Source organism: Acipenser ruthenus, chromosome 23, assembly GCF_902713425.1.
Source record: "Acipenser ruthenus chromosome 23, fAciRut3.2 maternal haplotype, whole genome shotgun sequence".
Lineage (NCBI taxonomy): Eukaryota > Metazoa > Chordata > Actinopteri > Acipenseriformes > Acipenseridae > Acipenser > Acipenser ruthenus.
In genome coordinates, this window is record NC_081211.1 from 14,282,549 (window position 1) to 14,306,955 (window position 24,407).

General features: G+C 40.3%; 1 protein-coding gene across 2 annotated transcripts; it reads left to right on the plus strand.

The window, feature by feature from the left end:
* Nucleotides 1–562: 562 nt before the first annotated feature.
* LOC117413250 (ubiquitin-conjugating enzyme E2 D2) lies at nucleotides 563–22,384 on the plus strand. Of its 2 annotated transcripts, XM_034022136.2 has the most exons (7): nucleotides 569–892; nucleotides 7,015–7,078; nucleotides 10,517–10,548; nucleotides 10,636–10,713; nucleotides 10,820–10,925; nucleotides 19,605–19,698; nucleotides 21,431–22,384. In XM_034022136.2, exons 1-7 carry the CDS (start codon nucleotides 869–871, stop codon nucleotides 21,474–21,476), a joined length of 444 nt encoding a protein of 147 aa, XP_033878027.1. In that variant the 5' UTR covers nucleotides 569–868; the 3' UTR covers nucleotides 21,477–22,384. The 2 variants fall into 2 exon arrangements, with proteins under 2 accessions (XP_058852637.1, XP_033878027.1); XM_058996654.1 differs by lacking the exons at nucleotides 19,605–19,698; nucleotides 21,431–22,384 and adding an exon at nucleotides 12,688–15,938 and having other exon boundaries at nucleotides 563–892.
* Nucleotides 22,385–24,407: the final 2,023 nt, after the last annotated feature.

Consider the following 24,407-nt stretch of genomic DNA (forward strand, 5'->3'; position numbering starts at 1 on the left):
TCAAGCAAGTATTAATAACCGACTGGTAATACTATCATCCTACTCTTAACTGCCATCAATGACATATACTACGACTACTACGACTACGACTACGACTACTATTACTACTACGACTACTACTACTAATAATAATAATAATAATAATAATAATAATAATAATAATGATCCCAACCTCTGGACTAAAGTTACAGTATTCTCATATCTCCAGGTCTGTATTTTCATATTCAGAAACAACACTTTCCACTCAGTGCTTTCTTGTAATCATACAACAATAATCTCATTCCTCACTGGTGCTCTCGCTGAAGTGACACTCGGATTGCTCTTTTTACACCGTATCCCTCCGCTCACTTTACACTTCCTCTTTAGGGTCATTTTTTGAACGTTTGTAAAGCCAGTTTGACGCCAGCTTCGTGAACGTCCATGTATTATTATTTTATAAATGGTGACCGCTCGCCCCATGGCGTTATATACGTGTGAGTGCTCCAGGGGTACGGTGCAAGTTTATATCGGGGTCCTTCGAGTTAAGAATCGGAGGAGAGTATGCAGTCCACGCGTGCCATGTTGGCTCCGCCTATGACGCTCCTGCAGAGCCGGAATGGCGGCAGTTTCCTAATTCACACTGGAGCGCAGACACACAGGACGCGTTGGCGAGTGTGCGGAACTGCTGCGGGAGGAAGGGTTTACATTTGTGTCTGTCCGACTCTCTTTAAACAATAACTAATCCCCAGTCCGCCTCTCAGATAAATACCTGTACCTCTCGTTTCTAAACTGGCATATTGTTTACATCCAGGGGATAACCTGCAGTGGGGAAAATAACCGCCATTTTACCGAATAAAAAACACGTTTTCAGTGACAGCAGCTGCACAACATGGCTCTGAAAAGAATTCACAAGGTAAGGAAGACCGCTCGAACAGACATTAATATATCAAGGTTTTAAACGTCAAGGATGCATTGAATTCACAAGGTAAGGAAGACAGCTCGAACAAACGTGAATAATATCAGGGTTTAAAAAAAAAAAAACCTAGGGAGAATTTTCCGGGATTTAAAAAAAAAACCTCAAAAAACATTTCTGTATTTTTTATTTTTTTTTATTTTTTTTTTTACCGTTCTCCGTATGTTATGGTCCTGATAAAGAAAAATCATGTATTTTTTTTATTATGGGGAGGATATCATCGTTTTCTGTTATGTCTTTATAAACGCGTGTGTTTTATTTCTGACTGGATGGTGAAGGGAGTTCGCAGTGAGCTGGGAAGTGTTACACAGTTTATTGGGGGGTTACATGTTATATTCTCTACATTCACCAGTACATTGTGAATAAGGGGGATGTTGTCGATCTTGTCAGTACTTGAAAATGTGTTTTTTTGCTCGGGCTAAGTACAGGAAGGAAGACGGGCCTGTGCTGTTAGACCCGGGGGTACCGCTGTTGGTTTAAAGAACCGAAAGAAATATATTTTAACACAATAAAACCCATGAGGGAGATCCTGGTCGCAGTTATGGAGTGCATCCATGTGCTCATTTTTCTAATATAATGATATTATAGAGCATATTACCAGTCGGTTTGTTGTAACTAGAAACAGATATTGATGTTCCGGTTGCAGATTTTTTTTTTTTTCACGTAGGTACATATTGTGACATCTCCGGGACCGAAGACGTATTTGTGCCATTAAAACACTTGAAATATGTTCAATCCTTATCGTTTCAGATAGTTTAGTTAAACACTGACGTGTGAAGATCTGAAATAACATTAAGGTGGTGTGGTTTGTGGGCCTGTGAGAGGCCTTGCAGTTAGACTGCGGTCTTGTATGATTTAAGTAATGCTACCGTACCATACTTGATAGCGTGTTGATGTATGGAGGGCATTTTGCAACCTGATTTGTAATCCATAGAGATACCTTATTATAAATTCCAATGACGTATTGAGAGGTAACACAACCGAGCTTCGCTTTCTTGTGTGTGTTATTGCGGAGAGAACATCGTACTGATTATCAGTGTAGAGAAACAAACTAACTGGGCTACATTCCGTTTAAAAACGATATGAACGTGGATTGTGTGTTGTATTAATAAAAAAGCTCTAAGAACCATTTGAGTTATTTTTACAGACCACTACAATTGTGATTTAAAGCACATTTCTGATTGAAAATTGTTGGTGTTTACCCTTTTCACAAATAACTTGCCCAATCCACAGATTAAATAACTGTGAAATGTATGAAACGAATTCCAATGAGTGTGTAATGTGTGGTGAGTGGTGCTGAATGAAGACTGGATTGATTGATTGTAGTATCTGCTGATCACTCCAGTTTGCAGCATTGAGATTGCCAGATACTATGGCATGGCTGCAAATGGGGTGATATAAAACTGGTGTCTTAAAGATTCAGTGGGTGGAAAACATACCATGCCATTCGTGTCTGTTTCTGCAATGTCTTCCTCCTTGTGATCAGCAGTATATAGAAATGTAAGCTTACCATGGAGTCCCTTTCAATGTGGGAAACGGTCTGAATATTTCCAGAGTTGGGGCCCGCTCTCTCTTGCCCTTGAGACATCCGAAAGAGCTGAACAGAAAACAAAGTAACAATCGTATATGAGAAGGGATGCAGAGTCCATAATGTGAGCCTGATCCCTGGACATGGCAAGAAAGGGCAGTGACCAGGAAGCCTGAGCTGGAGTCCTGGGAGAGCTGGCGGTACCACAAGGTTGCACATGATGTTAAATAGCGGTAGAGCCGACGCACACTCTTAATGTACAGTAAATATTAGAAAATTCATGCTAAATTTTATATACCAGATAATTGGAAGCGAGTGAGAAGTCTGACAGCTGCATTTTGAACATGCTGCAATCTGGATAGAATCTATGGAATATTGTGTAGGATTCTGTACAATGCAAGGAATCGGAATAGAATCGATGGAATATCACGTAGGGTTCTGTACAATGCAAGGAATCGGAATAGAATCGATGGAATATCACGTAGGATTCTGTACAATGCAAGGAATCGGAATAGAATCGATGGAATATCACGTAGGGTTCTGTACAATGCAAGGAATCGGAATATAATCGATGGAATATCACGTAGGGTTCTGTACAATGCAAGGAATCAAAGCAGCTACCCTGGGGCCAGTTGTACTAAACGGATCCGATCCTGTATCGAGGCTCCGATCTTGATCCTATCACATATTGGGTTGCAGTAAAAGGATCAGCGCTGATCCTGAGCTCAGTTTCAGCTCAAAATCTGATCCTATTTCAGTCTTGCTTCAGACCAAGATCAGAATCGGATCAGAACTTGATTGAACGTTTTTAAAATGGACCATGCATCATCAAAATACATAACTGAAACCTTTTTAAAATTGCTAAAATAATATTTAAATAAGCACTATACTGAATTTGGATAATTAACAATAACTTGGTAAACTTTAAAACCTGCTTGCAGGGATATCCAAAAATATTTCCTTCATATTGAAACGGAGATCATTTCACGTTTTAGAAAACATTAAGCAACAATGCATTTAAAAGTAGCTGTAACAGTACTGTATTAAGATAATATCAATTAGAAAAAAAAAATACTTTGTACAATATTAGTTTAGTTGTGTTTTCACCTTATAGCTACTGAAAAAAAAGACCTGACTGCATAATGAGGTTTAATAAATATTATTTCTACGTTTTGTGTGTTGACAAAGACATGCCGGCGTTATCATTTTATCGATTACAATTAAGTCATTGATTTAATTAGATTTAACGTTGTAGTTTTTTTTTAATGCATAGGACGGTCATTTTTTTTTCCCTCAATTCCTTTTTTCTCAATAACTTACGCTTACCTTTTGACAGCCTCAATGTCTATGAATTGCACATCCCTGCGCTCTTCAGGTATATCTGTGTGTCATCAGCATAAAAATGAAGTCATAACGAAATAAAGTTGACCTAAATAGTCCCTCGAGGTACTGCAGTAATGATGTAATGATACTGCAGAGTAGCCACCAATAGAACCATAATGACTGATCCAAAAGAGTCACAGCATTGACTGATCAATGGTTTTAAATGCTGCACTCAGATTAAGTAAACTAGGAATGACAATTGATTAGAATCTGAACCATGAAACCAAAACTCCACCTCCTTTCATTCTGTTGGCTCTACTGAAGCACACAGTCCAGTCTGGGATCCACGTCAAGTATCGCCTGCAGTGTCTTGCCACTTCCGTTTATACATTTATTCACCTACGTGAGGTATTTTCCTCATTAGTATGGATAATTGTCAGCCCTCCCTTCTGCCTTAATGTTTTTGAGTTGAGTTCTTCCATGGGAACGATTGGGTTGAAGCGAGTTATCTCAGCTTGTAGTTCAGGTTTGTGCTGTCTCATTTTCAATTGTGTTGAGCTGCTGACAATGGAATATGTCAACATGCTCCTTTTTTAACAGAGGGATTCCACTGTGTCCCAAAGCCACTTCTCTCTGGGGTAATCATGACTGATGCTTCGACACCAGGCTGCAGCTAGACACTTAGTCAGGTTAAGAGCCAATAAAGGGGATTCATTAGTTTTTATTCATGTATTTAAACAAGGTCCTATTGGAAGTGACTCTGCAGCAGCAGTTACGATGCATAGTCTCCCCCTCCCCCCCCGGGCTCCAAGTCGCTTTGGATAAAAACGTCAGCTAAATGACCTAATGAATAATAATAATAATATTGGCCATCCAGGGATGGAAATAATACTCTAATAGTACAATCTCAAATTAACCTTGCCAGGCCACTTTCACTGAGTCTTCCTTTCATCCTTTTCATTGTATACAAGGTTATCAAATAATGAGTCTGGATCTGAGCTTGGTAGTCCCTCTTTATAATTCTGTGCACATGTTATCAGCCAGTAAACTCTAGTAAGGATATTATTTCCACTTCACACAAGGCTCTTGAATAAGCTGACCCAAATGGCCATTCTATCTGGGTTATCAAATCAGTCCTGACCCTGTTCAGCTCTTCAAACTGCTGCTTTGAGCTACATTTTGTTATGATTTCAGCTGCTTTGAGCTACACGGATGTGATTTCAGTTATTATATTCAAATGCAATTCATATGTGCATTCTGTATGGGCTTGGAGCTTTGTGTGGCTACAGATGGGTTTTGGGACCACTGAAGTTTGGCATTAAGCAAAGGCATTAAAAGCATTGGATAATTAACCTGAACAAGCCAAGGTTGTCACTGTATCTGTGCACAATAGAAGCCTATGTTTTAATTGCTGATCAGTCTACTGGCTACAGCCTGTGATGGATGTCATGTGATCTGCCAAGTGGTGCAGTAGTCTCCGTGTATAGGAACACCTCCTAACCGACAACTTCACCTAAGAGAACACCCTCGTGGTGAAACAGAGTTTTCACACTGTAAATGCTCTGCCTGAAGAAACAGGAACTAGCAGTGCCAAACACCTTTTTGGCACTGCTAGTGATTCGTTCACAACTGATACAGTACTGCTTTGTAACCTGATAACTCATCGTCATCAAACTTAAATTAATATGGTTTATTCAATCTTTTCAAATGTGACTTGTCATCGCGAAAGTGTCTTGAGGCACACTGATTGGCTTATTCAATCTTTCCAGAACTGATGTCATTGCCTCGTTTTGTATTCTGATTTCCATGAGTGCACCTCATCGCTACAAAATGGCATGCACCAGTTCAGACCGCATCTGCAAACCTCACAACCCTTGACTATACTGGACTATATGGCACCCAATTGGTCCAGTTCTTGCATTAGCTTGTACTTGCACTGAACAGCTCCATACCTTGCCTTATTCTACTACTGCTCTTAATTATAACTACCTCCTGTATCTGGTACTTGATTTTACTCATAGGTGTCCGTATTCACGTTTTTTGTAATTGCTCTTATTTGAAATCGTTCTCATCCCTTCATCGTACTTACTACGTGCTCTTAACCCTTTGCGGTCCATTGTCGGACTGGGTCCGACATTGCAATTATTCCTCACAGGTCCTTTGTCGGACTGGGTCCGACATCATTATAGCAACGCAAAAAACGGGTTTCTAGTCGTTTTTTCTCCAAAAAAAGCCGAGAAAACCATTCAATGGCCGAGTGGGAGCGACAGGAGCCGAGACAAGTCGGGGGGGGGGGAGAAAAAAAAAAAAAAGGCGTATCTCATGATTAGTCATACATGGTATCTGGTATCAGATAACGGGGCGGTCGTAAGTAAACAAGCTGGCTGACTGAATCAGTGGACAGAGAACACAGACATTTGCAGAGCTTTTTTGAGATGTTATAGTAATAAAATAATGACTTGGATCGCATTATTGAGGAGTTTGGTTATAAAACGAGTGATCAGGAGATGATTGATCAGTATGTACGACTATTATTTTTATTATTTATTTCTTACATAGGTGAAAGCTATAGCGAACGAAAGGGTGGGGCGGGGCTGGAGATGCCTAGTGAGTGCTTTGTTGATATGCAGGGCCATTTAAACCCGTTTGACTGTGGAAAAAAATACTTTTAAACACCGCGTCTAAAATTAACTGCGTGTGTGAAAATGAATTAGACCTGACGTGCCTGACGCACGATTAATAAATGGACCGCAAAGGGTTAATGGACTTTACTCATATAAGGAAATGTTTTTACCATGTTAACTGCTCTTAGTCGAACTCGCTCTTAAAGGGAATTATTTACTGAATTTTTTAAATTGTGTATTATTATTATTATTATTATTATTATTATTATTAATAATTATGATTACGTTTTTAAAAATCCTGCAACATGTATCCAATGGGATCTGCTTTCTCCCATGTACCCTGCTTTCCAGAAGATGTTTTCATGGGGGAGACGCTTTCGAAACTTTGGGGCCGTTTCAAGCCCTTTTGAAATATGTCTGCGAGAAAGCATGTTGCAGTTGGTTGACATTGTAAAACCCCAATCGCAATGAGGGGGTTAAGGCATACATCACAATGCATTTCAGACTTGAAGTCACTGCTTTGCGAGTGCATGTGAATTCATACAGGTTTTCCCTGCATTCTTACAGTGTGATGTTGTTTTCCTCAGGAGTTGAATGACTTGGCACGTGATCCACCGGCGCAGTGTTCAGCTGGACCTGTTGGGGATGACAGTGAGTATTTAGTCTTTAGGGCTTCAGGTTTTTACTTTTTCTGTTCTCAGACTGTACTTTGAATTTTGAAAAAGGGTTTAATCAATGGTTTGTTCAATCCTTTATCCACAGAAGCTGGATAAAGGTGTCTGCTAAATAAACAAACAGAAGCTACATTACACCAATCAATGGATCTTTCAGGTTAATAATGTAATATTTATGTGTGAAATTGGGTTTAACCCCATTCCGTTTTGAGGGGTTACATATTGTAAGGTCTTGCTATAAAATAAAGGCACACACACGGGCCACGGCCACGCCCCCTGCTATGCTGTCTCTGCCTGCGTTCAGAGCAATATAATGGCTTTTATTACTTTTTGAAAAGCGAATATTCAATATTTAACGAATATTTAAATTGAGTGAATATCCGAACATGAAAATCCTGTGTTCGACTGAGTACTATATAATATAATATATAATCTCAGCCTCGGCACACACCACAACAAAATCAACACCTTCCTGTCTGCTGTGTGCAGATTCAACACTGTCTGGGATTGTGCTGTGTAGTGCTCGGAAGCCTCGCTGATTTCTCTTCATGCTTGATGTGGTTCTTTTAGATGGATTTTTGACATTAAGTGGTTTTTGCAGGTATCTTTTCGGGTCCAGTCAGTTGAGTGTTGACAGCATTTGCAGATCATCATACCATCTGATTCGTAGAAGTCATTAGGAAACTGACTTAATCGCGACTTTGATGTTAGTTTAAAAACCTGCTCTTCACTGCGTATCTTCGCAAAAACCAGCAGCGTAGTTAATACCAGCCCCGCAGCACGGCAGCTACGACTGCCTGCCCTGTACTGTACACACTGCATGCACATTTCAAAAGATTCATTTCTCTTCAAGTATTTTCAAGCCTAATGCTGTACTGCCAAATGCAGTTTTTTATTTTCATGCAGCACTGGATTCCGTAATGCAACCAATCCTTCCACCCATCAATGCAGATTGCAAACCTGCCACTCGAACAGAAACATCAGTGTGCCATCAGAAAGAGTGTTTACACAGCTGCTACAGCAGGGCTCCACACTGCGACTAAAATATGCCGTCAGAAAGTGTTCACTACACAGCTGCTGTATCAGGGCTCCACACTGGAACTAAAATGTGCCATCAGAGTGTTCATTACACAGCTGCTATAGCAGGGCTCCACACTGCGACTAAAATGGTTGCAAATGCAAACCTCTTTTGGGTTAGGTGCCATTGACATAAAACGTGACCAAACATATGAGTACTGTTGTGTAAAAATATAGCTTAAAATGAACAGCTGCATTCAAGACATTTAGAACAACAACAAATAATTAAAATGAACAAAATGCAATGAAAACAAAAAATAAAATAATTAATGAAGGGCTGGAATGCAGCAAAAAGCTCAATAATGAATCAAAAAGGGAAGTGAAAAGGTTACTTTATCAAGCTGAAAAGTGCTCTTTGTGAACGCCAGTAAACCAACGTTATCGTTTGCCAGTCAATTCGAAGAGTGCCTAAAGAAAGTTTTGAGTCAACATGAACGTATTTTCTTTGTCTGCATCGTCTTTAGCGGCTGCAACTGTCCCAGATCTAGTAGATTAAGTTACATTGTTTACCATCAGGGGGTTAAGAATGATTTAAGTGAGCTGCAGATTCCCCAGTTAGATGATGAGCTGATGATATCTCATCAGCCAAAGATGTTACCATAATTAAGATGTTACCATAATTAACTGTATTGACTGACCATTTTAAGAAAGGTGAAAGCAGAACACATAGAAATACTTGGAACTGTAATTAGGAAGTGTGCTACTGAGAATTGCAGTAAAAAGAAAAAAAAAAAAAAGCCATTCACAAAATGTAGCTCTCGGATTGTGCTACTGAAAGAATCTAAACTATACGACAGTGTGCTTGCTGTGGTGTATTTAATATCTTAACTATAGCAGAACGAACTCACTGCAATTTAAACTTGTTTTTACTGAAAAATAAATGGTAACACGTAATCGGAAAAGCTGTCTTTTTGAGCATGGGAGCTGCAGCATGCTAGTCCCATATCACAGCTGTACACAGTTAAAGGAGTGGTCACCAATTCCATACACACACTTGCAAAATATTTCAAATATGAACATGCTGAGTTAATTGCAGAATGAGGCAACAAACAAGTGAGTACAGACATTAAGTTACTGTTTTAGTATCACTTTAGTGTCTGAGGAAGTTGCTGTATGTGGCACCCAGTAATTGGATTTAGCAACCAATTTTTTTGGCCTAGGAGCCATTGCCTAATAAGGCAAAAGGTTTGTCTGAAGCCCTGTATAGTAAATATATGTACTGTAAGAAGTGCTCTGAAGGCCAAGCATGTTGTTTAGTGTTTATGAAGAAACCTTGAAGTGAACAATGCATCTCATTTTCAGGGGCTTTGTGACGCCCCTGCAGCTCGCTGAACAATGTAAAGGCAACGCAGGCAACTGCAACCCTGAGAGTCCTGACAAGCCCCCCTGCGTGCGTGAAGGAGGCAGGTCCCCACGTCCCCGGGAGCCTCGCTGGGAATGAAGATTTAAATAAACATTCATTAAGAACGACATTGTAACGCAATGCCAATCTCCTTACTGGATTATACTATTGTATACAATGGAAATGTTTCATACTGGCAAGCTAGATTAAGCTAGTTGAAATATTTCCGTTTATCACATTTTATTTTTTGTACTTCTGCATTACTACTTTAAAAAAAAAAAAAAAAACTTAAGGGTTTATTTTGTAAATTCACAATAAGACAAACATTTTGATTAGGTACGTATCATGTCGCAGTCCATGTGCCAAAGATGCACAGCCCTTACACTGAAACGCCTCCACTGTGTCCCCGTTGCTGGTGATTTATTTATTTTTTTTTTTTTGGTGGTCTGGACATTTAACAAAATCCCATACAGCAGAGGGTTTTCGAGACATTTCAGTACAGCTGACGCTATACAACTCTTAACTGACGAGATGACGAATGAAGAAATTAAAGTTCTGCCGCTGGATAACACAAGCTGGAGGGGAGAGGGGAAGAAGGTGCTTTAGTTTTTTAAATGAAAATTATTAGTGTTATCGTATATTTTGCATGTTTCAAACATATTCTACCATAACACTTCTCTTGCACTGTCTTGTACACTAGATATTCAGTACATATTTTACTGAAGCACTACAACCGCTGTAGGTACCCCCCCTCCCCAGTGCTTTGGATACTACACCTGCTCCATACACGGCAGCGGAGCCATATAGAGTTGCTACGTATAACGATTTGGTAGTGGATTTTAATACAATTGTAATTTTGTAGAATCTGATCATTTTTTTGGTTAAACTGAGTAAAGACTTGCCGTGTAGTGTGTGTTTGATAGTTAGATGGCAGGAATATTCTAGGTTGGGAATGTCTTCACTTTAACTTGCTTTCCTTTTCCTGTTCTGTTATAGTGTTCCACTGGCAAGCCACAATAATGGGACCAGTAAGTATGTTTCTTCATTATTTCCTCCATTTCAGAATAAAAAAACTAGTTTACTTATTGGTGTTTTTCTATATTTTACTTTGACAGAATGACAGTCCTTACCAGGGTGGAGTGTTTTTCTTGACAATTCACTTTCCCACAGATTATCCCTTCAAACCACCAAAGGTGAGCTCTTTTGATTTTCTGGTGCATAATGTACTTCGCCTTTTTAAATAAAACTTGAGCAATGTAACCTGTAAATACATAAGCTTTTATTTTGTCCCCAATTTAGGTTGCATTTACAACAAGAATCTATCACCCCAATATCAACAGCAATGGCAGCATCTGTCTGGATATTCTGCGCTCGCAGTGGTCTCCGGCACTCACTATTTCAAAAGGTATGCATGTCAGGCTGTTGGGTAGGTGACTGTACAGTCAGAGCGCTTGCTGTCCAGTAATAATGTGGGTGCTCCTGTATGTTTGTATGTCATTGTATCCACTTTAATGATGCTGATGGCTGTAATTGTTTACTGAAAAAGGTGCGCAAGAGAAGCTGTCCCTCATTGGTCAGTTCCCTAGCTGCCACACGACAAAATCGCAAAAATAGACACCAATCCTTTTTTTTCCCCCACAGGAAGTGTGAACGGCACGTGTCAAATACATATTTTATTATTTTTTATCGTGGTGTGTTGTACTACACATTAACTCGTCGCATCGCGTCCGCTGTGTAGAGGCCTTAACAGTCGCAAAAAGGTACTGAATAAATAGTAGGCTACATGATTAGTGCTTAAAAGTGAAAAGGAATGCAGCAATGTTAAAATATGGCTTGTTTATTGATAGATATATTGACATGTGTAAAATATTCTCTACTCGTTTTCAATGTGTTGCTGGATGCTACAGAGAATATTTCATGTTTTGTAAAGCAGCACAAAACTCACAGCAAAACCATCTGCTAGGAGTACTAGTGCTGCCTCTGGGTCTCGTTCCTGTCTAACATCTTGGGCTGTGACGAGATCTTGGCACAGGTGGTGTAGCGCACCCTAAAGACAGAAAGCTGAAGTTTTACACGCAAAGCGCACTTTAATTAACAAAAACAAACAGGCACAAAATAAACATGGCACGAGGGCCAAAATAAAAGGTTCACACAAACAAGACAATACAGGCTGGGCATTTGCCTTTACGATAAAGTTTACACTCCAAAAGCACATTTCCACACAGGTACACTCCTCCAACTCCCTCTTCCCCACACAAAGGATTTCTCCTTCCTTATATGCAGGTGGCCACTCCTCAGTTACCTCATTGGGGAATGGCCCTACCTGTGATTGCTGGTAGGGACAGATTTAACCACATCCCTGCCAACCTTACACTTATTTACATAAGCAGGGCTTTTGCCCTGTCAGTGTACCAATAGTACATTCAGTATCTGTAACATTTCTTTATAAATGTACCAGTAAATGTGGATATATACAAAAATAGGACATGAAGTGTTGTAGATACCTGTGACAAAACATCATCTCTTGCCTCGTGAACTCTACACAGAATGAGCTGCTGGTCTGCATGTTGCTTTGTCAAGAGGAAAAAAACTGATCTCTTACCCAGAGATCAGATGTAATCCTTTTCGGCGCCAAAGCCCATGTTACTTCCTCCATAAAAGCCTAGATTTCTCCTGCATTTGCTTGGGTTTTTTTCATTCTATTGTTTTTGTGTTATCAAGGTGTTTTTAAAAATATATATATTTTTTTGTGTGTGTGCCCTTCTAGCTTTCAGTTAGTTATGCTTTGTTTATGTAGCTGACCCCTCTCAACTCTGGTGGTCTCCTGCTCAGTTATATCAGGGATCTGTGTTTTAAGTGTGTTCGATATCGAGATCGCCAGCACAGAAGACCAGGGCTCCGTTGTTCCAGCTACGACCAGACAAAGCCGGTCATCCTCCTTAAAAACAAGATGTTGGGATCAAAACTGCACAAGACGAGATGACAAAATATTTTTTGTGCCGGCTATTTCATTGCTCTGACAAAGGCGTCGCCATCTTTCCCTGTGGGAGTGGTTTAGTATGCTTCCCTGCACAGCGGGAAAAGAAAAAAATAAAATAAAGAATGTCCGGCTACACTGATCAACTGCTTCCAGTGGGTTATGGTATGAAGGTTTTTTCTGTTCACAGGTATGGTAGCCTGTAACTCTGCGACGGTGGCACCAAGACAAACACAGTAACAGACGATCAGCGGTACTCTCTGCCTGCAGTGGCCGGTCCGGATGACATCACTGACTCCTGCCCTGGCGAGGCCGTGCTGGAATACACAGTTGTGTATGTACCGATGCTGACGCTGTGAGAGGGTTTCACCTTCTCCCCAAAGTCAAATACAGAGTCCTGATGGGCCGATTCCTGTGGCATCTACTGATGCAGAGGATAAGAAAACCTCTAAAGGGTTCCCCTTCTATGAGGTGGTCTGGAAACCCAACGGGCTGTATGGAGGAATCGCCTGCATACATGTACGCTGATGCTGGGATGAGAAGGTTTCACCTCTCGCAACATAAAGACCCAGACTTAAACAGGTACCAGACCCAAATAGGTGAGTGTGGTTCCTGTACCAGTAAATAAATACACATTGTAGAAGGCAGTCTGGAGACCTAATGGGCATGAATTTGCCCTGTACTCCTGTAAGTCTCCTTGTAGAAGACATCTGCCAGACGAAGAAATAATAAAGCAATGCTGTTTTAAGAAGGATTTCATCCACTTCAGTAACCAGATCTAAACATGGATGTTTTCCTTAACATCTTAGGGGTAAATTCTACTTGTTAACAGCCAAAACTTCTTTTTGGCTCCACCACCTGAGGGTGGATTGACACCTATCTGGAGAAGGGTTGCACCATCTCCACAGGCAACAGATATGTTAGTAACTATAAGCTAGGTCACCTAATGTCAACACAGGCTGGAGGGAAGGCTGTCTGCGGTCGGGCAGACATCTACACCAGCTCGTGTATACTAGCCATACACTGGAGTGTTAGTATTTTACCTAGAGGGTACATGGTACACATTTGACACTAACATCACAGCTTTGACGAATGTCATTACGGCAGGAGGTGTTATCTAGGTGGATCTATCCTGCTCAGCAGCTGTGAGAGGCGCATTCCCCAGTGGGGGATTCTTAACAAGCAGTTGCCTTTTCAGGCATCAGCGGTTCTCGTACCCTTTGGAAAGGGAAGCCTCTTCTAGCCCAGCCAGGGATGCTGATCTTTCTATTGCCATAATAGGGAAATAGGCAAGTTTACGTCCTGATATTCCTACCTCTATCCCACTTTCTGGCAAGCAGGCAAAATATACATTCGCTTCCTACGGGCCTGAAACTTAAATTAACCTGCTACCCTACAGGATACCCAACAGTGAGAACAGTAAAACCAGCAACGGACATATCTGCACACTGAGAACTGGTTATGCTACAGAGGGTTTACAAAAGATTCAATCCATGCTCTCATCCTTTCAGAAGGGGTCCATTCCAGGTATCTGTAGTAGTAAAGGAAATTCGGATCTGAACACTACATTTGTTTGGGGAAAATTCAGGATGGCATCTCCACCACCACCGTCATCAAGGCAGTCCTCCCAGGAGACTGACAGTTTCCATTAGATCTGTAGGAGAGCCGCTTCCATCTCCACATACATAAGGACTGCAGCAGTACCTCTCTTCTCCATCGGAACCAGCCAATGCCAGCCTGTTTTTTGCCTTGGATCTCTATAGTATTCACGTAGTATTCACGTAGTGTAGACAAAGTAACATTCACAAAGCATAGACATACATCATTAGACGACTTTTGAGGGCAAGTTCTCTCTCTCTTGCTCTCTCTCTCTCTCTCTCTCAAAAAAAAAAAAATAAAAGGGCGGGTAAACCCTGGAGCACAGTAAGAAGACTCGTCCCTTTTTTTTTTTTAGGAGAGAGGCTCATTGATCTACAGTGAAATATCACCTCTCTCCACAGCATACACGCAGCATTCTGGGAACCCCTCTATACACTTGCAGGAAGAGTGTATCTTCGAGTGTATTTCACATAGGAGAGGATGGTCACAAACCATCAGCTGTCAAGCCTCTTCTAGATGGGGCCCAGGCCAACAGCAGTTATTTCAGCAGTTTCTGGGCACTAGCAGCAATAATCTCCTTGGTAAGAGAAGCAAAACTACAGGTGACACACATAGGGGTGTCTCCTTTTTTTTCTTTTTTAATAGATCTTCCCAGTATCCCTCAACATCAAGCCTTCCTTGGGAGCTACAACAGGAGCCACAAGGTGGCAACTTTTCAGGGAGCAGATTTATCGGAGGAGCAGTTACCACAACTAACACCTTCACGGAAATCATCCCGACTTTCAGCAATCTGCCATGCACTGAAAACCCTTTGCCCAGTTAAGACATCGTCAAAGGACATCATAATCCAGACAACCTACTTGCTGGACTACTTTTTTACAGAAGATGTTGATGAGTTGACAGATCCATCTGATGGTGAACTTCACATTATGCACCCGTCAAACAATTTGGTGTAAAATGAAAACCAGTCACGGAATTTAGAATATTCTTTCAGATTTCAGAAGTTTTAGGTAGGAGATCACTAAATTACACTTTTCTAAGATTGAATTTGAGTACATTCAATTATTTTTTTACATTCAACCTAGGTAATTGTAGGGTATAAGTACAAGGTTGTCCTGGAAGAAAACTTGCTTCCTTCTGCTCTGACAATGTTCCCCAACTCTGAGGATTGGTTTTTCCAGCAGGACAATGCTCCATGCCACACAGCCAGGTCAATCAAGGTGTGGATGGAGGACCACCAGATCAAGACCCTGTCATGGCCAGCCCAATCTCCAGACCTGAACCCCATTGAAAACCTCTGGAATGTGATCAAGAGGAAGATGGATGGTCACAAACCATCAAACAAAACCGAGCTGCTTGAATTTTTGCGCCAGGAGTGGCATAAAGTCACCCAACATCAATGTGAAAGACTGGTGGAGAGCATGCCGAGACGCATGAAAGCTGTGCTTGAAAATCAGGGTTATTCCACCACATATTGATTTCTGAACTCTTCCTAAGTTAAAACATTAGTATTGTGTTGTTTAAAAATGAATATGAACTTATTTTCTTTGCATTATTCGAGGTCTGACAACACTGGTCTGACAAATCTTTTTTGTTATTTTGACCAGTTGTCATTTTCTGCAAATAAATGCTCTAAATGACAATATTTTTATTTGGAATTTGGGAGAAATGTTGTCAGTAGTTTATAGAATAAAACAAAAATGTTCATTTTACCCAAACACATACCTATAAATAGTAAAACCAGAGAAACTGATAATTTTGTAGTGGTCTCTTAATTTTTTCCAGATCTGTATATAGAGTACTGTGCTAAAGTTTTAGGCAGGTGTGAAAAAATGCTGTAAAGTAAGAATGCTTTCAAAAATAGACATGTTAATAGATTATATTTATCAATTAACTAAATGCAAAGTGAGTGAACAGAAGAAAAATCTACATCAAATCCATATTTGGTGTGACCACCCTTTGCCTTCAAAACAGCATCAATTCTTCTAGGTACACTTGCACAAAGTCAGGGATTTTGTAGGCATATAGTCAGGTGTATGATTAAACAATTATACCAAACAGGTGCTAATGATCATCAATTCAATATGTAGGTTGAAACACAATCATTAACTGAAACAGAAACAGCTGTGTAGGAGGAATACACCATGGCAAGACTGAGCACAGCAACAAGACACAAGATAGTTATACTGCATCAGCAAGGTCTCTCCCAGGCAGAAATTTCAAGGCAGATGGGGGTTTCCAGATGTGCTGTCCAAGCTCTTTTGAAGAAGCACAAAGAAACGGGCAACGTTGAGGACCGTAGACGCAGTGGTCGGCCAAGGAAACTTACTGCAGCAGATGAAAGACACATCATGCTTACTTCCCTTCGCAATCGGAAGATGTCCAGCAGTGCCATCAGCTCAGAATTGGCAGAAAACAGTGGGACCCTGGTACACCCATCTACTGTCCGGAGAAGTCTGGTCAGAAGTGGCCTTCATGGAAGACTTGCGGCCAAAAAACCATACCTCCGAAGTGGAAACAAGGCCAAGCGACTCAACTATGCACGAAAACACAGAAACTGGGGTACAGAAAAATGGCAGCAGGTGCTCTGGACTGATGAGTCAAAATTTGAAATATTTGGCTGTAGCAGAAGGCAGTTTGTTCGCCGAAGGGCTGGAGAGCGGTACACGAATGAGTGTCTGCAGGCAACAGTGAAGCATGGTGGAGGTTCCTTGCAAGTTTGGGGCTGCATTTCTGCAAATGGAGTTGGGGATTTGGTCAGAATTAATGGTCTCCTCAATGCTGAGAAGTACAGGCAGATACTTATCCATCATGCAATACCATCAGGGAGGCATCTGATTGGCCCCAAATTTATTCTGCAGCATGACAACGACCCCAAACATACAGCGAAAGTCATTAAGAACTATCTTCAGCATAAAGAAGAACAAGGAGTCCTGGAAGTGATGGTATGGCCCCCACAGAGCCCTGATCTCAACATCATCGAGTCTGTCTGGGATTACATGGAGAGAGAAGCAACTGAGGCTGCCTAAATCCACAGAAGAACTGTGGTTAGTTCTCCAAGATGTTTGGGCCAACCTACCTGCCGAGTTCCTTCAAAAACTGTGTGCAAGTGTAGCTAGAAGAATTGATGCTGTTTTGAAGGCAAAGGGTGGTCACACCAAATATGGATTTGATTTAGATGTTTCTTCTGTTCACTCACTTTGCATTTTGTTAATTGATAAATATAAACTATTAACATGTCTATTTTTGAAAGCATTCTTACTTTACAGCATTTTTTCACACCTGCCTAAAACTTTTGCACAGTACTGTGTGTGTGTCTGTATATATATATATATATATATATATATATATATATATATATATATATATATATAAAACATTTTATTTTTTTCCCTCCATAATGAATTATATTCTCCCGATTTGTGGATCTGCATTTGTGCCATATAAAAATGTGAGAAACTTCATCAGTTTGTCTGCGGTTATTACATAATCTATATTGTTCTTATACAGTTTTACGGTTATGCCCCAGTACAGCGCTGTGAACACGGTTTATATTTTCTCTTAAGATAGTTAATACACTACAGGGTGTCCGGCAGCCCCATTGAGACTCGCTCATATGTGTTGCTTTGAGCTCCATTTTCTAGTAGGCATCCTCGTCCCTGACAATAGGCCAGCAATATTTGGATAGTAAATTGAGAAAATTGCCAGACTTGTTCTTGGCTCCCACTGGATATAAAGGTCCTGGATATACAGTGGAGCTGTGATCTGCTGTCCAGAACAGGATTATGTTTTCCACAATCCTTTTGCGGTTGATTTTTAGCTGCGTGAAGACTGAAGAGCTAGAGCTATCTGAACAAGTACAAACCCTTCTTGCTGAAGAAAAAGGGGGAAACCTTCAGGCTTCAGGTCCATACAGATGAATGGAATTAAGTTATCCTTGAGTGCGATCCATCCAAAATCAGTGCACGACCTTCTTTCTATCTACATTTATTATCATACCTCAGCCACCTGCTTTCACAGGTTGTTTCCTCCTGACCAAGCAACATGGAGACCAGGAGTTCACTCTGTGGAGTATATCATCATCATCATCATTATAAAGAACACTCCTGTCCAGGGTGAATGCTTTGTACACTCAGGTTTTTTTGTAAATGTACAGAGGATGGACATGTGATATTACACACAGATACTTTCTGCATTTCACACAGGTAATGTTTGTCTTCATTGCTTGAAGGGCAAAAGTTGCATCTTGCACGTTTAGTACCAATGCCAGTTGCTGCAGGCAGACCGTGCCCTCTGTAGGGGACAAGACTTTCATCCACTGTAACATTTTGTCCTGGGTTATAAAGCAAAAGCTGCATTTCTACCCATTTACCCCACACTTACCTGATAGCAGCTCATTTGTTTTGTGCCTATTGGCTCTGGTATCGCGATTATCAAAGCGAATCATTCTAGCAATAATGTGAAGTGTTTCCAGTGACATAGTGGCTGGAGATATAGCCCTATCAGATTCTCTATTCCACAGACTAGCAGTTGCTTCTCCTTTTGGGTCTGTACCCTCCAGCTAACAAAAGTAACCCAATGTATGCGTGCACAGCAACGTGATCGCGTTCTTTCCACTTTGCACCATGTACACGCCTGCCTTCCATGTTGCTCAGTATTATGCTTCCAGTATTATATTTGATTGCTGGTGGTATGTCATGAATGAGAGTAACAGTATATGTAGTAGGTCCAGGAAACATTGTGACGACACTGAAATTTGACAGGCTACCAGGATTCATATGTGGAGATGCTTGGTTATAACTAAGTCAATTGATTTTCTTCATGCATACAAAGCTATGTGGGTAAATACCTCGGGTCAAATTGACCCAAGGCATTGTTTGTATACAAGATCAGTTCTAAACCAAATAAACGTCCTCAAAGTTCTTATTTTCTGTTAACTTTGTGACCCCGACTTAAGAAAAGTTGTACAATATTATAGAGAAAGACAGAAGTGTAATTTAAGTCAATGGAAACCAGTGTCATTTCAAATGGATCCGAAACATGATAGTAGGATTGACAAGCTCTGATTTTAAACTTTAAATATCTAAACTAATTATAAACCCCAAAAATGACAGAGCTGCAAACACACACTATTTACACATTTCCATGTGCAGGGCCCTGCCCAGCCACACTACAGCTAATAAGTGAGTGGCTGACATGATTGGACTGCCTTCCCTAGTACTAATCGGGGTCTGTGAGATGAGCAATATAGATACTGTAACGCATTGAATTATATAAACCAACTTCAGCTGCAGGGTTATTCGAGGTAAAAGGGATTGTTGGCTGGTCTGTAGTCTTGACTATTGAAGTGGTTTGCAATGTCTTGCACATGTTTCTTCGTATGGGTTGGTTCTTTCAGTAACCCACATCCTAATAGTCATGTCTGTGTGGTTGTAGCACAGATACAGATAGGACTGGTCTGGTTCCAGTGTATCCAGTTTTTAAGTTCATTTTCCTTTTATTTTGCAGTTCTCTTGTCCATCTGCTCACTGTTATGTGATCCGAATCCAGATGATCCTTTAGTGCCAGAGATTGCGCGCATCTACAAAACCGACAGAGAGAAGTAGGTGAAAATCCCTGTTTGTACTACAATGCAACATTGGTTTGTATGAGGAGCACTGCAGCTGATGTGTTCATTAAGACATCATTGTGTTACACAGATAGTTTTAAAATCCCATCCAAATTAGGCCTATCAACTACTGTACACTAATTGCTGCACTTTGTATGTTGCAGTTATTATTTATGTATGTATAATAAAATATTGCCTTTTTTAGTTTGTCCTCTTAAATACTACTTCATATACTCTTAATGTCTAAACTTTCCCATTGGCTCAGCTGACACAGTAGGTGTGTGTTATTAAAGATCAGTAAAAACAAGAAGCATAGCAATATTAAAACACAAGAAATACTGAAAATAAGAAATGGTATAGATGCAAATTAATTATGGCAACATAACTCAACCACTAGCAACTGCTAATATACATTGAATACAGTAGTTTACTTTCCAATGTAGACCCTGTGAGATGTATTTTGGGTGAGTACAATGCAACATTAAAAAGCAATGTGCATACTTTAATGTGAACTTATAGGGAATGCAGTAACTACAGCCTTGCATTTTAACTGTAATGTTACTTTGAACTACAGTGCTCCCTCGCTGTAACACAGGCCTCTCTATAATGCACATATAGTAAAGCAAAAATGGTACTTTCCATGAATTAACTGTACATAAAGCACCATGTAACCAACGCTATATTTTTTACAAATAAAATAAATAAATAACATTCCCACTTGTGGATTTTTTAAAAAATGTATTATTATTAACCCTTTGCGGTCCATTTATTAATCGCGCGTCAGGCACGCCAGGTCTAATTAATTTTCACACGCGCAGTTAATTTTATACGCGCTGTTTAAAAGTATTTTTTTTCACAGTCAAACGGGTTTAAATGGCCCTGCATATCAACAAAGCACACACTAGGCATCTCCAGCCCCGCCCCAGCCTTTTGTTTGCTATAGCGTTCAGCTATGTAAGAAATAAATAATAAAAATAATAATAATAGTCGTACATACCGATCGATCATCTCCAGATCACTCGTTTTATCACCAAACTCCTCAATAATGCGATCCAAGTCATTATTTTATTACTATAACATCTGAAAAAAGCTCTGCAAATGTCCATGATAGTCTCAGTGTGCTGACGCACTTAGCCAGCTTGTTTACTATGGACGCCCATTATCTGATACCATGTATGACTATTCATGAAATACGCCTTTTTTTTTTTTTCCGACTTGTCTCGGCTCCTGTCGCTACCACTCGGCAATTGAATGGTTTTCTCGGCTTTTTCCGGAGAAAAAACGACTAAACACCCGTTTATTGCGTTGCTATAATGATGTCGGACCCAGTCCGACAAAGGACCTGTGAGGAATAATTGCAATGTCGGACCCAGTCCGACAATGGACTGCAAAGGGTTAACCTGGATGTTTTGGTCACGTGTTTCTGTCAATTTCCAGACCAGCTATAATTAGCTGTCCCGGCATTCTCATTCATACTGCAAGCAGTATATTCACCATTGAGACGCCGGGAACCAGCCCAGTACAAGAAGCTTGATAACATGCGAGCTCAAGCTGTGCAGCAACATTGCTCTGCGTATGCTTTGCACATTACATTTAAATATCATGCATAATTCATATTTTTTCAATGCGTAAACCCCCCGGTTTACAGCTAACTGCCTATACTATTGGATTTTCAAACTGTGAACAAATGTTCCTGTTGATTCATTGTTTTTTGTTTCTTTTGTAGGTACAACAGAATAGCTCGGGAATGGACACAAAAGTATGCAATGTAGTATTGGAGAACTGTGGATACACCTCTACAATGATGGCTAGGGGACTTTGAAAGAAAACAAATCGTTTTGGTCTCCATTTGACTGCTCTCTATGAACCCACGCCTCCTCTTGCCCTGTGCACATGCTTACCTGACCCAGCAGGGCTGTGTTGTACATATTTACCCTGTACACATGCTTATCTGACCCAGCAGTGCTGTGCTGTGTTGTACATATTTGCCCTGTGGACATGCTTACCTGACCCAGCAGGGCTGTGCTGTGTTGTACATATTTGGAACAGCAAACTTGCAAATACTGTGCTCCCTGTATCTTGCTATTTTGGCATCGAACACAGAAGTGTGTGAAGGGCCAGTTGATCGGTTGTAACAAAGAGTTGTGAATCTAAAAGCATTCCTTACCATTTTAAATTGGGGTACTTTTGAAATGTGTTTTTTTCTTTTCCTGTGCTTCCAGGCAATATTTTTCACTACTAATCAGTGGGAGGGAGATGTATTTTTGTATAAATTATCAGGAATTCTGTTAAACTCATAGCAGGTTATGAATAGAAAGATGGTCTTCGGTTTGTTTTTGTATTGCAGGTAAATTCTGAAGGAATTCTCTCTTTATTTTTGCGTAAATGTCATGACCAGGAATATACCCATTATACCCACATCCAATAAAAATGCAGGTTTTGATCAATAGTTGTATAAATAACCAAGCTATTAGTTTTTCCTCTACTTTTGGATTGCATTTTGCTTTCAGTTCATTAGTATTAATGGCTCTAATTCCCCTTGTAACTGCTCTGTTCTTTCTGGATGTGAGGGTATGGATTCCTATAAAAGAAAAAGTGTGTATATTTCATGACCTGAAAGCTCATTGAGCTTGTGTGTTTCAATATGATTAAACTGTGTAATAAACTGATTACTAAAGTTGTGATGTTTCAATAGAGTTGTCTAGGTAATCACTGAAAAATATGAAGTGAAGAAGATGATGTCCTTTTCAGCGTTCTCTTGTAAAATGAAATAGATACAGAATGTGTACATATCTGGAATATATTCAAAAGTAATAATTAAACTGATTTTATAACAGAATAAACATTAAAGGACCATATTTTTGAAGCAACGCAAGTCAAACACAGTTGCAGTCGTGTGGAAGAGGCTGAAGGAGGGATCAGTTCAGTTTGTCATTCTAATTTGCCTTGGCACCTGCTTCAGAGTAGGAACCACTCCATTCAAAACTGTACATACTAAATGTGTTCAGATCAATATTAACTAATGACTTAAACATCAACCCCCTCATAACCATAAATAAGAGCTCTTATATAGAGTCAAGTGCTGGTAAGTTGGGAAGTCTTGAGCATGGCCACATTCCCTTTATAGTGTAGCAATTAACTGGAATATAAAACCACTCGGTGGAAGAAGTAGACAAATATTTACACTGTTGGAATCCACAATATTTTAGGTCACCTGAAAATCAGACATCTAAAGATTTCAGTCATTTCTCCTGAAAATCTCTTTGATTTTAAGTGCATGACTTTTTACAATTTGATGTCTATGGCTTCAGTCAAGACGTGCACTATGAGGGAGTTTATCTTTAAGGTTATTTAAATAAATCCCTGTTGACAAATGTTTTGAAAATATTTAGGAACTTAGTTTGGGTATCTTCATGAGATACTAAATAAGAATTAGTTATTAGAGGTTGAATTGGAAGCATATTTCAGTGGTTCTCTGAATCTGTGTCCATGCCCTAATTGTGTGTGCATTTCATTTGTGTAATTCCTCCAGGAAGGTAGGGGGAGCCCACCTGAACTGTTCAATGTAGAAAAGCGCAGGTGAAGTCTTCATACCTGCGAGGAAGTGAAGCTACTCTGGAAGGATAAGAAGTGAAAATCAGTTACAGAAAATGAAACTACAGTGCCTATAGAAAGTCTACACCCCCTTGAACTTTTTTCACATTTTGTTGTGTCAATGCCTCAGAGTTTCATGCATTTAAAGGATTGTTAAGGGGAAAAAAGTTTTTATTGAGAAAAAAAGGATATATTAAAAATACAAAACTGAAAGATCATAATTGGATAAGACTCCACCCCCCTGAGTTAATACTTGGTGGAAGCACCTTTGGCAGCAATTACAGCTGTGAATCTGTTGGGATAGGTCTCTACCAACTTTGTACACCTAGATTTGGCAATATTTGACCATTCTTTATAAAACTGTTCAAGCTCTGTCAAGTTCCTTGGGGAGCGTTGATGGACAACAATCTTCAAGTCATGCCACAAATTTTCGATTGGATTTAGGTCGGGGCTCTGACTGGGCCACTCAAGGACATATACCTTTTTGTTCCTTAGCCACTCCAGTGTAGCTTTGGCTGTGTGCTTTGGGTCGTTGTCATGCTGAAAGGTGAACTTCCGACTCAGTTTCAGCTTTCTTGCAGAAGGCAGCAGGTTTTCCTCAAGGACTTCTCTGTACTTTGCTCCATTCATTTTCCCTTCTATCCTGACAAGTGCCCCAGTCCCTGCCGATGAGAAACATGCCCATAACATGATGCTGCCACCACCATGCTTTACAGTAGGGATGGTGTTCTTTGGGCCAAACATAACGCTTTGCATTTAGGTCAGAAAGTTCCATTTTAGTTTCGTCAGACCACATAACTTTTTGCCACATGGCTACAGAATCTCCTGAGTGTTTTTTTGCATACTTCAAATGGGATTCAAGGTGGGCTTTCTTGAGTAATGGCTTCCTTCTTGCCACCCTACCATACAGGCCAGATTTGTGGAGTGCTTGGGATATTGTTGTCACATGCACACTTTGACCAGTCTTGGCCATAAAAGCCTGTAGCTCTTGTGAAGTTGCCATTGGCCTCTTAGTAGCCTCTCTGATCAGTCTCCTTCTTGCTCAGTCATCCAGTTTGGAAGGATGGCCAGATCTAGGCAGGGTCTTGGTGGTGCCTTACACCTTCAAC

Bases quoted from the DNA above. Each gene is read 5' to 3' on its own strand.
- LOC117413250 (XM_034022136.2), top strand. From the start codon at position 869: ATGGCTCTGAAAAGAATTCACAAG. The intron at 893-7,014 runs GTAAGGAAGACC...TGTTTTCCTCAG, and splicing joins CTCTGAAAAGAATTCACAAG to GAGTTGAATGACTTGGCACG. The intron at 10,926-19,604 runs GTATGCATGTCA...TTTATTTTGCAG, and splicing joins GGCACTCACTATTTCAAAAG to TTCTCTTGTCCATCTGCTCA.